The 14206-nt window shown below is 38.3% G+C and overlaps 1 protein-coding gene across 3 annotated transcripts in view; it reads left to right on the top strand.

Moving 5' to 3' along the window:
* Positions 1–14206, top strand: part of usp20 (ubiquitin specific peptidase 20) — a 73482-nt gene that overhangs the window by 16044 nt on the left and 43232 nt on the right. For all 3 annotated transcript variants that reach the window (XR_010021218.1, XM_063073614.1, XM_063073613.1), the window contains exons 8-14: positions 640–753; positions 3463–3541; positions 6864–7299; positions 7646–7783; positions 8911–9023; positions 11152–11324; positions 12146–12240. Coding sequence is in view for 2 of the 3 variants with exons in the window: in XM_063073614.1 (XP_062929684.1) it covers positions 640–753; positions 3463–3541; positions 6864–7299; positions 7646–7783; positions 8911–9023; positions 11152–11324; positions 12146–12240 (1148 nt within the window). In the remaining variant the exon portion in view is untranslated. The remainder of the gene's footprint in view (positions 1–639; positions 754–3462; positions 3542–6863; positions 7300–7645; positions 7784–8910; positions 9024–11151; positions 11325–12145; positions 12241–14206) is intronic.

The following is a 14206-nucleotide window of genomic DNA, read 5'->3' as shown; positions in this document are numbered from 1 at the left end:
TCCAATGTATTTATCCAGTGCTCTTTTGAAAGTTATTAATATCTCTGTGGTAACCTAAATGGTGGGGAAGGAGGTACAATGCTAACCTTAGAACCCTTTGAGTGGCCACGCAAAATAATACTACACACAAAAACTTGTAAAGCAGCAGATAAAATGCTAAAGGAACTCAGCAGGTCAGGCAGCATCATGAAGGGAAACGGGCAGTCAATGTTTTAGGTCAAGATTCGTCATAGGACTCAAAATAGAAAGTAACCTTTTAAAAAGAAAAGCTTAAGGGTTTTGTGAATGTGGATTCAAGGATAAAGATATTTGCCCTCAGTCCTCTTTTCGTCATTTTGAAATCTGGTAGGGGGAAGAAACCTTCTCAAGCCAGTTTAGCTGAAGCTAGTAGATTCCACCCAAGTCCTACTTGGATGTAATGTTGACTGATTGGATGTTTACTAAAGCTTTCACCAATAAATTTTGTCATTTGTAATTTACTTTAGAACATTTTTCATACCAATTGAAAGTCAATTTAAGTCTATATGACGTGGCATCTGAGATATGTTGCAAATGAGATGAGTATTTTGTAATTTTAGCTTTTTTTTGCTGTTGGGATGCTGATGTGCTAATGTTAACTGTTATCGCTTTCTTTTGCAGCCCGCCACTCACCCAGTTCTTCTTGGAATGTGTAGGTTTGGTTCGTACAGACAAAAAGCCAGCTCTTTGTAAAAGCTATCAGAAACTTATTTCTGAACTTTGGCATAAAAAACGGTATGTGCTAATTTATGAACTTAATGCTAAAATGTTGCCACCAAGTTTAACAGAAAGTTTATAAAAAAGGCTGGTTAGATTCAGATGTTGTTTGAAAAGAGAAAATGCAGGAAAATCTCAGCAGATCAAGCAATATCTAAGAAAGGGAATGATTAACTTATGAACTGGGAAAAACAGAAAACAAGTCAGCTTTAAGTTGAAGAGTGAATTGAGGGAGAGATAAATAGGACAAAGTAAATAGTTATGATAAGGTGAGATCAGTGTTGCTATGCATATAAGCTGTTGATGAATCTGCTTCATGGAAACAATTGAATGTTCTGTTTATTGTGTTGCAATCTGTCAACTATAAGGGTATACCACTGTAATGCCCTAGTTAAGATTTTTACTGTTAATGCTGTAGGGTATTACATTTAGTATCTTTCTGTAGAAGCAGTGTGTCCTGCTGATGGCATGTTTGGGTTTCGCCTAAAGATAAGGGGCTATGATGTTCAACTTGGGAATACTGTGTCAGGCAATCAGGATGGTGGAATTGGGAGAAAGGTGGGCAGAGAGAGAATTGAGGGACACTGGTGTGGGTGGGGCTCATGGTTTTAGTTTGGCGGGAGCTGCGGAGAGGACAGGAGGGAAGATGGCTGAGGATGCAGTGGAAAGGAGCATCCCTGTTGCACAAGTTGTTTTGTGCAGATGAATGGCTCCAAGGAAGAATGGCCAATACTCCTGTGTGTGAGAGAGAGAGAGAGAGAACCTGTTTGTTCAAGATGGATTTCAAGTTCGGAATGTGCGTGCTTTCACACAGACCATGGGTCCAGCACGTCAGTAAAACAACAACTTCAAGATGAGCTCCAACAATGTGCACAGTTAGACTGGTTTAACAGTAAAGGGCCCTTTTATTTTTTTTCCACTGTCTTTTTCCTACTAACTGTTCAATAAAGCTGAAAATTGCAAATATACCTGCTTTATAATTTTATGTGGTGTACAATTTGTTATTTCTTGCTGACCAACAATTCTGTTGTATTTATGCGGTAATTATGCAGCATTCGCTTAAATCAAAGTTTCTTTAATTGGTTGAACCCCAAATCATACCGACCCTAGATGCCTATTGTTTATGAAAGATGGCCTTCTCACTGCTGAGTCCCGTGGCCATTAGTGGGGTCAGCAACAAGCCAAGTTTCCATACGAGCCCAGTGAGGGGATGCACCACTAAAGGAGACATTTTCTACCTCCAGTGTTTGTAGTCTACTTAAGTGTTTATCTGGGTTTTACCTAATGGTTGGATGCATACAATCAGCCAAAGGATCATTAGTGAAAGCAATTCTAATTATTTTATTAAGATACAGTGTGGAATAGGCCCTTCTGGTCCTTTAAGCCGCGCTGCCTAGCCACCCCCAGTTTAGCCCTAGCCTAATCACAGGACAACTTACAATGACCAATAAACCTAGCAACCAGTATGTCTTTGGACTGTGGAAGCAAACGGGAGCATCTGGAGGAAACACGCAGTCGCGCGAAGAATGTACAGACACCTTACAGACAGCGCCGGGAATCGATTCTGATACTGTAAAGCGTTAAGCTAACTTCTATGCTACCATGCCACCCCACAGTAGAGTAGTGCAGTTAAGCACAAATCAAAAAGCATTGGGGGCCGGTGGGGGGGGGGGTTGGAATAATTGTACCAACCATCATTATATACTTTAGCCAATTTACATTCTCATCTATAATCTAAGATCTATGTGAATAATTGTTTTGACTGTTCAATTTTCTCTGTGGCAATCGTGTATGTAGTTTTTATGTGGCTTTTAGAGATGACTTTATTTTAGATTGCTGTGCTTTTTTTGTTTGAGAACTGTTTATCTTTAAGGCAGAAAATTATAATGGTAAGGGTTTTCATTTTGCTCGGTCTGGATCCTGATGAAAGATTATTATTTTCATTAATTGAATATATGTATCTGAAAGATTCTACAGTCAAATTATTGCTTTTTTTTTCTCCAATAGAAGCTACCAATCAAGCAGTATAGTATATATCCCTGATGAAGCTTTACCTGGCTAGAAACCTGAGTAGAGTTTAATTGTCATATACGCCAGGAAAGCACTAGATCCTTTTTCAGTATAGTGATATTTTATTCAGATGGTAGAAGGAAAAAGAGAATAATGTTACAATTTCTGCAGTTGAAAATTGAGTGAGGCAAAATGCAAACTGTAGCAAAAATGTAAGGCGGAGGATCAATAATTATTTTGTAAATTCTTGTTTAAGAAGTCATTGAGTTTTATACTGAAAAATGGAGAGGATTAATCTCAATGACTGATGACCAAATGGGACCAGTGTGATACTGAGAATGGGAATATATTTATCAGCCCTGAAATTATATAACTGCTAATTTTATTTACCTTCTTGTGCTGCAACAAGTGATTTACTGAATTCCTTATTCATATGCAAGTCTCCAGTTAACTCAACTCAAATTGAAGAATTTCGTAAGGGGATCTGATTCAGATATAAATTTAGATTCTTAATTCTCCTTTCAGCACCATAATAAAAATTAGAGAAAGGTAATTAAAACTATTGAAATAGGAGGGTCCAAAAAAAGAATCTCCAGAGATTTTACTATATGAAGTAGAATTGATTGGAATGCAGAGGTTATGACACAATTTAATTATTTCAATTAAGAATAAGTGTATTACTCTTATAATTAATTTTCTTTTTGCTTTCTTCTGTAGTCCTAGCTATGTTGTACCTACAAGTCTCGCCCATGGCATTAAGTTGATTAATCCGATGTTCCGAGGTTATGCACAGCAGGTAAGATGAGAGAGATGGTGTCTTAAAAGAAAATAGCATATAGAACAAGCTTATACAGCTTGCGGATGTATTTTTGACCATATGAATTGAAAACAAAATTAATATTTTTTCTAGTATATTAATTTTGCTTTCAATTCATTACTGTGGAAGAGTTATGGACCACCTCAGATTAAGGCTTGAACAATGGTGGTTAACTGGTAATATCCTTGTTGGATTGCATTGTCATTGGAAGATCTTGAATAAATAATATTTCTGTGTTTACAAGAAAGATTCTCTTGTGAATAGTCCTATAGTCCATTTTCCCCTCCTGGATATCAACCGTAGAGAATCCAGTTTTTTTTTCCATAACGTGTGAGAGATTTGCCTTGCTAGGAATTGTGGATTCTCGCTTTGTGTTTAAAATAAAGACCACTTGCTTCCTGGGATTTGTCCTTAAGCATGTTCCAATGTGCAAAAATGTGGAAGGCATGTTGTGTATCCTGTATGATGCCAGAAATATGCACGTAACTATAATAGACATGTAGCAACTAATCAAGTAGTATAGTATAATGAAACACGGATTGCAGTGAGAGTGTCAGTGAGTGCAGAGCTAGAATTTTTTGATGGAAAGTCTTTGTAATGCTGCTTTAATTCCACGGTTTAAAAAATCGGTTAACAACTAACTAGTTCAACCAAGGATAGAGATCTTCCAGAGCTTTGACTGTTTTTTTGCATCTTTATAGTTTAACGATATCTGATTTTTAAATCAGCAGTATTTCTGATTTCTAAATGATAGGCCATTGCTTGAAGCTCTGAGCACTACATTTAATCTGTGCAGTGACAAGAAGAAAATAAAGACTTTGCCAAAAATCAAAGACCAAATGATTTTTAGTGTCCACATTTTGTGAGACATTGAAAACCATTCCATTCATTGACAAATTAATGTATATTTTGTAATGAAAATTATCAGATGGAATTTAAAGCAACACATATTAAAAATTGCTGGTGAACGCGGCAGGCGGGGCAGCATCTATAGGAAGTGGTACAGTCGATGTTTCGGGCCGAGACCCTTTGTCAGGACTAACTGGAATTTACGATTTTTTTCCAAATTTTAAAGGACAAATATATCTGGCAGGTTATTATGTTAATGTTACTCAGATCAAAAAAGCCTCAACAATGCCCAGAAGATTCAATGTATGTAGATAGATAGATATTAATCCCGAGGGAAATTTGGTTTCGTTACAGCCGTACCAACCAAGAATAGGGCGTAAATATAGCAATACAAAACCCCCCAACAATCAAACAACAAAATGCAAACTATGCCAGATGGAAAATAAGTCCAGGACCAGTCTATTGGCTCGGGGTGTCTGACCCTCCATGGGAGGAGCTGCACGTTTGATGGCCACAGGCAGAAACGACCTCCTGTGCCGCCAAGTGTTGTATCACGGTGGAATGTGGCCGAAGTCCAACAGTAAAAAGTTCAATATCCAGTCTGCAAACACGTTCCTCGATCGTCATATGCCCCGGATTGCACCATCCGTTGTTAACCAGATCAGTAAGCACCCAACTCCTTTACGCTTACCGCTCCCTGTGCACTTCCGGTCAGCCGGAACGGTATTACCCACCGAACGCCCCTTCTCCAATAGTCTCTGTTGTCTCGACCCGGTCCTCCTTCCTTGGCTTTGTGATCCCCCTCTGCATCCTCTGTGTGTTTTCCAACGGATTTCAGCAGGGGTGTCTGCAGCTCTGTTCGCTAAACCGGCCGGAATTTGCTGTTCCGTGGAATACACAATGCGACCTTGCTTCTGTCCCGCGTGTCAGGACGTAACCATTTCCAGCGCTAAAGAAAACCCAAATAAAACTCTCTCTACCAGCATGTTAGAGAGGGTGCAACTTCGATGTGTTACCGTGAGAAAAAAAAATACAAAAAATAACGTAAATTAAAAAGTAAGAAGAGGAAAGTAAGAATAGATTGGAACGGCTGTACCAGGCTGCATGCACGACCGGCACATGCGCACACCAAGTTCTGTCAATTTAGCTTCAAGTTGAAGAACCACTTACACATTCAATGCTAATAAGACACAAACAGATGCCACTGTGCACCAACATTTTGCCATCAGAGATCGTTGCTGGATTAATGTCAGAGCTCCATGAGAGCTATCAATTTGCATTCCTTTTTTCCCATACTCACTAGGTTTTTATAAACAAAATAGCCACAACTTCTGCCAAGATCAAGACTACTTGCATTGTCTTTAATATGGGGAAGAAAATGAATGTTATTAATACTGAGCCACAGTAAGGAAATAATGTAAACTTCTGACTGTTAACAGTTGGTTTTAATGCAGATCTTGAAGAGGATTAGAGGGAGAATTCCAATTTTTTGGACCAAAGTGGTGAAGGCAAGGATCAAGCAAGAAGCTTGATTTCAACAATTGCTGATACCTTGCATAATTATAGAGCTGAAAAAGTTCAAGACCTGGAGGGTGGAAGCCATGGAAGTAGATAAAACAAGGACAAAAACTTTAAAATTGTGTCCTGTTTAACTGAGAGCCCATGTGCATTGGCGTACAGGACTTGTTAGGATATAGACAATGGAGTTTAAGGTGATCTCATGTTTATGGAGGGTTAAGTGAAGGAGTATTAGATTAGATTATGAGAACATTCAGTCCTCTTTTATTGTCATTTAGAAATGCATACATGCATTAAGAAATGATACAATGTTTCTCCGGAGTGATATCACAGAAAACAGGACAAACCAAAGACTAACAGTGAAGTAATCAAGCTTAAGGGTGATGAAGGTGTGGATAAGAGTTTCAGCAGAAGATGAGCTGAAGTAAGGTTAGAGTCAGGTGAGAGATTGAGGTTGGAGCAGGTGATTTTACAGATCGAACATATGTGAACTTGGTTCAAATATCAAGCCAAGTTTGAGAACAGATTGCTTCATTTTAACAAGATACCAAAGAAATATGACGTAAAAACAGCAAGTATCATGGAAATATTCAACAGATCAGGCAGCATCTTTGGAGCAGGAACAGAATGGAAGTATCAAATTGGTGAGCTTTTATGCCTGGCAGAGGTTTTGAGTCTGTATTTAGGGAAGGAATGCAGGTGACTGATTATACAAGGGTTAATACTGTATAAAGATCTGTGTGATACTTTAGAGACTAGTACTAGTAAAGGGAATGGGAGGAAAGGAAAAAGATTGGGGATATTTGAGTGGTTTGTGTCAAGAAAAATGATGATACTGTGTTGTCATGTTCAAATGGAGGCTACAAGAATGACCATCACCAGATAACGGGTAATCCTTAGACTACCATTTTCTTCTGCCTCTGTTTTTTCCCAGGACACGCAGGAATTCCTCCGGTGTTTGATGGATCAACTACATGAAGAACTTAAGGAGCCCTTGATAGAGAGAGACTGTGATTCCTCAAGTGATACAGAGGAAAAGCGAGATGGCGACAGGAGTCCTTCAGAGGATGAATTTCTCTCCTGTGATTCTGGTGCCAGCAGCGATAAAGGGGAAGGGGAAAACAGAAACAAATGTAACTCTGACAAGCAGATTGAAACAGAGCTGCTAATCCAGGATGAGTGTGGAAAAGGAATTTCCGAAAAAGAGAGGCAAAAGGACAGAAAGTTTTCATGTGGACACCACAGGCTGGGATTAGTGGATGCAATCGATGAAGATGCAGATGTAGATACATCTTTAAATTCAAGTGATCCTGGAGGTGCTGGTGATGCCAGAGCTAGTATGGTTTCTAATAGTCCTTGCAGAACACCAGGTGCCGTATTTAAAGATTTTTATTAATTTATTTTGACCTTTTCAATTACTGAACCTTGTGTCCCCCATGCTTAAGCAACTTAGTACTGTTTAATATTCTATCATTAGGTGCAGCTGCTTTATAATCTGGGTTTGTAGGGGTTTGAATTCAAAATTTTCTGCTATAGAAATTTTAATAGAATCTGAACTCTGATAGGAAGAGTTTTTCTCTTTACTGACAGCTTTTTGGTGATAACTAAAATTAATCAAATAGTATATGACTCAGTGTAAACTATTACAAAGCCAGTCATCCTGCTTCATTTGGGCTTAATAATCTTTCTCATTTTTGTTTCTATTACGTGATCCAGAACCTGACAATGATGTGAATATGCGACGCACATCACGATCTTGCAGCCCTATTCATCAAGAACTTCATTCCAAGTTGTCCAGCAGCCCACATCGATCAAGTCCAATGAGGGCAATGCCACCGTTTTCCCTCAAGAAAGGTACCCTTCTTCCCAGTGGTATTACAGTGGGTGTTAACATATCAGATGATCAGTCTTGAGCCCAGCACATAGATGCCATCACAAGGAAAGCATGCCAGCATCTTCACTTTCACAAGAGGCTAAGGAAGTTCGAGGACAGCTACTTCAACCATTCGGTTCTTGAAACATCTATCAGAATCCTAATCACCACTGCAGTTTAGCAACACTGTGACTACTCTGATCATTAGTCACCAAAATGGACTTTGCTTTTTTATTGTTTTGTTTTTTTTCTGTAAAAATTGTGTATAGTTTAATTGATGTTTTTCTTGTGAATGCTTATATGTGCTTGTGCTGCTGCCGTGAGGGAGGTTTTTATTGTGCAGTTGCATACATGTACTTGTGCATACAACAGTAAATTTGACTATAATTTATTTTCTCATGTGCCATTTACCACCTCTGGTTCTCTTGCCATGCACCACTTTAGGGCAATTTACTGTTGTCTCTTGGCCTAACAACCAGCTTTGGGGTGCAAGAGGAAACCAGAGCACGTGGACTAAATGCACGTAGTCACATGAAAACAAGCAAAATCTGAACTAAATCAGGATCAAACCTGAACTCTTGAATTGTGAGACAGCTCTGTACTTCTCTAATGTGGTCTGATTCTGCCTTTTGCATTGTTTCATAAGTTGCTGAGATATTCTCATCTCTGTTATCTCCAATGCACTCCTGACCAGTCTCTCACTCTAGTCATCGAAACATTTTGATTAATCAAAACTCTAGTCTTCAGTGTTCTAACTCGCACTGTCAAATCAGTCATCAGTCCTGCACATGTTTCCCATAAGTTCCTTTTAAGTTAAGTGATGCTTTAGTTTTAAAATATCTATCCTTGTTTTCAAATGCCTCGTCCTTCCGTCTCTCTAACCGCCTCTTGTGCTGAACCACTTGAGATGCTAGTACTCCTCCAATTCAGCCTGGTGACCAACCCTGATTTTAATTATTTCAGCATTGCATACACTGCTGTATTGCACTCTGGAAGTCTGCTATATATAGGTGGTGCAGAAGCCAAATGTATTCTTGTTAATGTAAAATTTTACTGTTTTGATTCAGTCATTTTGCAAAATGTAATTCAATTTTTTTGCTTCATTCAGCACAACTCCTGTTGTCCACCAAGAAGAAAAAGCAACCCAAGTATCGCAGTGTAATTTCTGATATCTTTGATGGGTCGATATTGAGCCTGGTCCAGTGTCTCACCTGTGACAGAGTAAGCTTCTTTGGGGGCTATAAATTGTAATTTGTTATTGAATCCTGTGTTATTTTTCAGCTATTTATGTTATTTTCCGTCTCTGTAACTGCAACATGACAAACATGGGACCAATAATTTGTAATTGCAATAATGCCTGCTTGCTCATTTTTTTAAAACTATTGTTACACTTCATGACAATGCAGTAAAATTGCCTGGCATTTACAAAGGTGATGTTGAGTTAGGTGCAAAAAAGATAAATGAAGAAACTAGTTGGGGACAATTTGGCTCTTGTGAAAACTTGTGATTAAAATATTGGATGTTCATGATACTTGGCTAAGGCATAACCATGGTACTCTGATTACTTCAGGTGATACAGGATTATTAAAGCATTAAGTTATTTCTGGCACCTAAATAGCTAAGTAATTACTGTATATTGTTTCTAACATTTAAGTAATGAGCAATTATATTGTTTATTTTGTGATCAGATGTGTTAGCTGATGAACAAACTAAAAAGAGAACTTTGCCAGGGTCATTCAATTTACCACAATAAAGGTAGTAGAATACACCAGCCCAACTCCAGTCAAAAATAATGGGGACTGAATAGAAACGGATTGAACATTGTGGGAGACTCTTGCTACCACAGCCTGACAGCAGACCGCCATTGGACTGAATTTTTCTAATCTGATCACCCACTTTCAGGCAGCTGCTAAACACATCTGAACAAGCTGAATAAAACTGTTGATAATTCAATCATAGATTTTCCATTCCACTTGAACAGTGAGATACTGTCCTGCACCATTTACTTGTAACTGGATGAACAATTAAAGAAGAATAGCCAGAAGTTTCTGCCTGATGTGCATCATCCTGCCACAAACTTTACAGAAGTGGCATTTACTTCCTTCTCACCAACAGCATGCATTGAATGCTATAAAGTTGCTATATTTATGTAGGTGATACCAGTAAAATTCTAGTAATTCACAATCCAACAATTTGAAGTCCTGATGGTTCGGTATCTCGTGCACCAGATGATGTTTCCTGTGCTCTGCTGTAATTCACTAGGATCCTACCCTCTCTAAACTTAACAGGTTCATTGGACAATGTATTATAGTATTGTGTAAAATCTTTTTTAAAAAGTTAATTAAATGTGTCCTTGGGTATTAATAGAAAGGAGATGAATTGGAAAATCAGCCAGAGCAGCACTTCCAAAGCCTTGTGTATGCCAGATTATCTATTAATTAACTCTGTCACAGAAAACTGTCTTCCCATTTGTGTAAGTACCTATTTAACAACGTGATAATTTCTCACAATCCACCTTGGGTGGTAAAAAAGCTATTAAAAGTATGCAGCATCTCCCCCTCAGGTTATAATTATTCATTATAGTTGACTTACATATATATAAAAAAAAATCGGCATTATCAGCACATTTTACAAGCTCAAGTCTCAGGTTTGAATCTTTGTCCTCTAAATTAGAGTTGGGATTACTACCACTAGGTTGAAGATGACACTTCAGAAGCTGGTGATTATTTTATTTCTTACGGCTTTTTTGTGCAGTTCAATAAGATTGGATCTGTAGTGGAAGATGATGTTGATATGCCTTAAACTGCAGTAACTGATTAATGCACTCACTAATTAAATGCATGAGGATGATCTGAAGGCATTGCAAATAAATAGCAATGTGGGATTAATGTTTCACTTTCATTACTATTAATAGAAAATGCATTCTGTGGATCTATAAACTTAACTTGTGAGATACGTGGCACTAAGTTGTTTTTATTTAATGGAAAGTGTAGCAAATAACACTTCTAGATTGTTTTACTAAAACTTCAATTTCATTGTGTAGAGATGATTGCAGTACTTTATCCCTTGATTGAAAAGGGCCAGTTAGTATCAAATAGCTGCTCCAATAAACAAGGGAAATTGAGATATCATTGAAAGTTAAGAACAAAGGCAGAGAATATCCATACAAAATGAACCAATCTTTCAAGAAATGGTGAAGGGGTTAATAGATGATGCAATATCATTGAAGATACAGTTTACCTGCATGAAGTATTTGGTATTTGGATGCTGTGCTCGTACAGCAGCAACTTGAGATTCTGTGCAGATTTTGAAACTAATATTTTAACACAATAGAACTATCTTGTTATAGATTTCGTCCACGGTGGAAACATTTCAGGATTTGTCTTTGCCAATCCCTGGTAAAGAGGACCTGGCTAAACTGCATGCATCCATTCACCAAACCTTGCCTGTGAAAAGTGGAACCTGTAGCGATGCCTACACTACACAAGGATGGGTGGCATTCATTATGGATTATATTAGAAGGTAAATAGTGTTTACAAAACTTGTTAGATTTCAGATGATGTAACCATCCCCATTTACTTTAAATGAAAGTTTCTTACATGACCAGACTATCTTTTCTACATTTTACTTAACTAAAATTGAAGTACCAATTTATGGATCTTTTTAATAATGCCATTAAGTAATCCTCATTTTATTTTTAAAAAAATGAAACTTCAGAGGGATGAGGAGTACTGAGCAAGTGGATACTTTATTATAAAGGGACCTTGTGTATACAGATCAGCAATTTACATTCATGCAACACTGGCTGTTTCACTTCTGCCTAATCTGAAGTGTTTGGTGATTTAAATGCTTTGTTATAGTAGTCAATACATTGAACATTTCAACCATTGTTTTGAACTCGAATCATTCCAAACTTATGGAATTGCTTTTATCGTAAGTATTCCTCCTTGCTCTCGTTGTGGTTATTGTATTGAACTTGTTCATTCAGCTTAAATGAGTCATTCTACTAACCGTGTTGACTGCAGAATTTATTTTTGGTTCAGACCAATGCTTTCAATGCCTATAGTGAAATTAAGTTAGAATTTGAGAATACATGAATATTAGAGGATATGTAGATGAATTTGTTATCAATTTAAACTTGATTGAAGAATTTACTTCCTATTTTCTCAGAATAAATTAAGTATTTAGGATAATGTTATATGCTAGTAGTCTTTCTGTGTTTTTATGTATTTCTTTTCTGCTCATAGCAAGTTACAGAAGTACAGTTTTTAAACTCTTGGCTTTATCTCAAAACTAAACAATCATTTTGAGTGACCACGATACTTACGCAATTCCCATTGCAGGTTTGTTGTGTCCTGTATCCCAAGCTGGTTTTGGGGTCCTGTCGTGACAATAGAAGATTGTTTAGCTGCCTTTTTTGCTGCTGATGAACTGAAAGGTGAGTTCAGTACAATTTTATTTTGTATTGCTTTCATAGAAATACATGGAAGTCACATAACAGAAAAACACTCCACATTATCCATCCAGTTTCTGTCAGTATTTACATTTGAAGAACGTATGTAGTTCCACTCACTCACCCTTTTCCAATATCTGTGCTGATCTCTTTTTCTTTTATTCACCACCTAAACTCAGCTAGTCATACATCTGAGTTCTGCTTCCACCCCTAATCCTTGCATGAATGTCAATTCTTAGTGTAAAGATGACTGTACTGGCATATATATTGTACCTTTTGTTTTAATATCAATGACTTTCTATGGCACAAGCAGCTCATAATTTGAATATTTTAAACTTCACCCTGTAGTTGACAGTCACCCATTGAAACAAGTGTTTGTTAACCTACCTGGTACCTCCGGTTAAGATGGCACAACCGAATGCCCACTGGTAGTTTAAAATGTTGAGAAGTCCGACTAAAAACATCACTGAAACACCTTTTCTGAGGTAAATTGTGTTAAATTATCACTGCAAACAATGTGGGGGCAAGCGATGGCAAGGTGACTTCGGGGGATGAGCCGAGATGGTGTTGCAGAATCGATGCAGATGGAGTGAGCTGCCGTTCAGAAGAGAGAGGTCGAGGCTGGGATAAAGGAGTTCTGATGTTCGTTCAGCTGGCCTGGATGTGAGGTTGGATCCCTCTGGACGCCGAGAGGAGAAGTTAGGGCAGAGGAGATTTGATGTCTGTACAACTGGTCCGAGTGTGAGGTTGGATCCTCTGGGTGCACAGCTGATCAAAATCGGGGCCTAGAGTGAGTCGCCGGCCGGTGTGGTCTAGTCCCTGAGCCCTTCACGGTAACTGTGTCCTCACACAAGGTACGATCTGCTATTTAGACAATTTAAACGCTGGCCCAGATCGGAGGCGAGAGCTGATTTAACTTGCTATCGCATCAATGTTCACTCCTCTCCCTAAGGCACTGGAGCCCTTCACTGTTCCGTTGTTTGTTCAATTTAAACACTGGCCTGGATAGACTGAAAAGATAGATGTCAGGATCTGAGGCAAGATGCAATTTTGCTTGCTCTCTGTGACAGTCACTCTTCTGTCCATGGTGCTGAGACTATGAAGACTGCCCCGGCTGCTGTGCTTCATGCCAGCTAATATAATGAACTGATAAGCAAGGCTTTGGGCCTACTCTGGGCTGCTCCGGAGTTTGGATCTGAGGACTCAATTTGGTTCGGAATGTTGTTGTTCGCTTCAATTTTTTCAATGATTTGTGGTTTTATTTTCTTTTTCTTGTGCTTTGGGTGTTGCTCTCTTATTTTAATTATTTTCCTTTAATTTGGTTCTTTCAGGTTTCTTGCTTTGTGACTACCTGTAGGCAAACAAATCTCAAGGTTGTATAATTTATACATTCTTTGATAATAAATGCACATTGAATTGAATTGAAAATCAAGGGTTTTATTGTTAAAAATGGTGGCTGTCTCCTGGTGATAAATATTCAAGTGAAGATTTGAGGATTTATAATTTTCTTTGCTTCGCCATATCTATTACTTATGCATGCGTATGTGTATGCAGCCTACAACTATACTCACTCTCTACTTATGACTATGAGGCTAAATACAGCTCCAATGCCATATTTAAGTTTGCTGACTACACCACTGTTGACCAAACCAAAGGTGTTGCCGAAACTGCATATAGGAGGGAGATTGAAAATCTGTTTGAGTGATGCCACAGCAACAACCTCTCACTCAACATCAGCAAAACCAAACAGCTGATTATTAACTATAGGAGGAAGAAATCGGGGTATATGAGCCAGTCCTTATTAGGAAATTGGAGGTGGAGAGGGGCAGTAACTTAAAATTCCTAGGCATTATCATCTCAGAGGACCTGTCCTAGAACAAGCAGTAAGTGCCACTTTAAAGAAGGCGGCAGCACCTTCTTAGAAGAAATCTGTGCAAACTCGCTGTGTCAT

This window comes from Mobula hypostoma, chromosome 21 (genome assembly GCF_963921235.1).
Source record: "Mobula hypostoma chromosome 21, sMobHyp1.1, whole genome shotgun sequence".
Lineage (NCBI taxonomy): Eukaryota > Metazoa > Chordata > Chondrichthyes > Myliobatiformes > Myliobatidae > Mobula > Mobula hypostoma.
The sequence above is the reverse complement of the archived record's forward strand: the minus strand, read 5'-3'. Positions and strand labels throughout refer to the sequence as shown.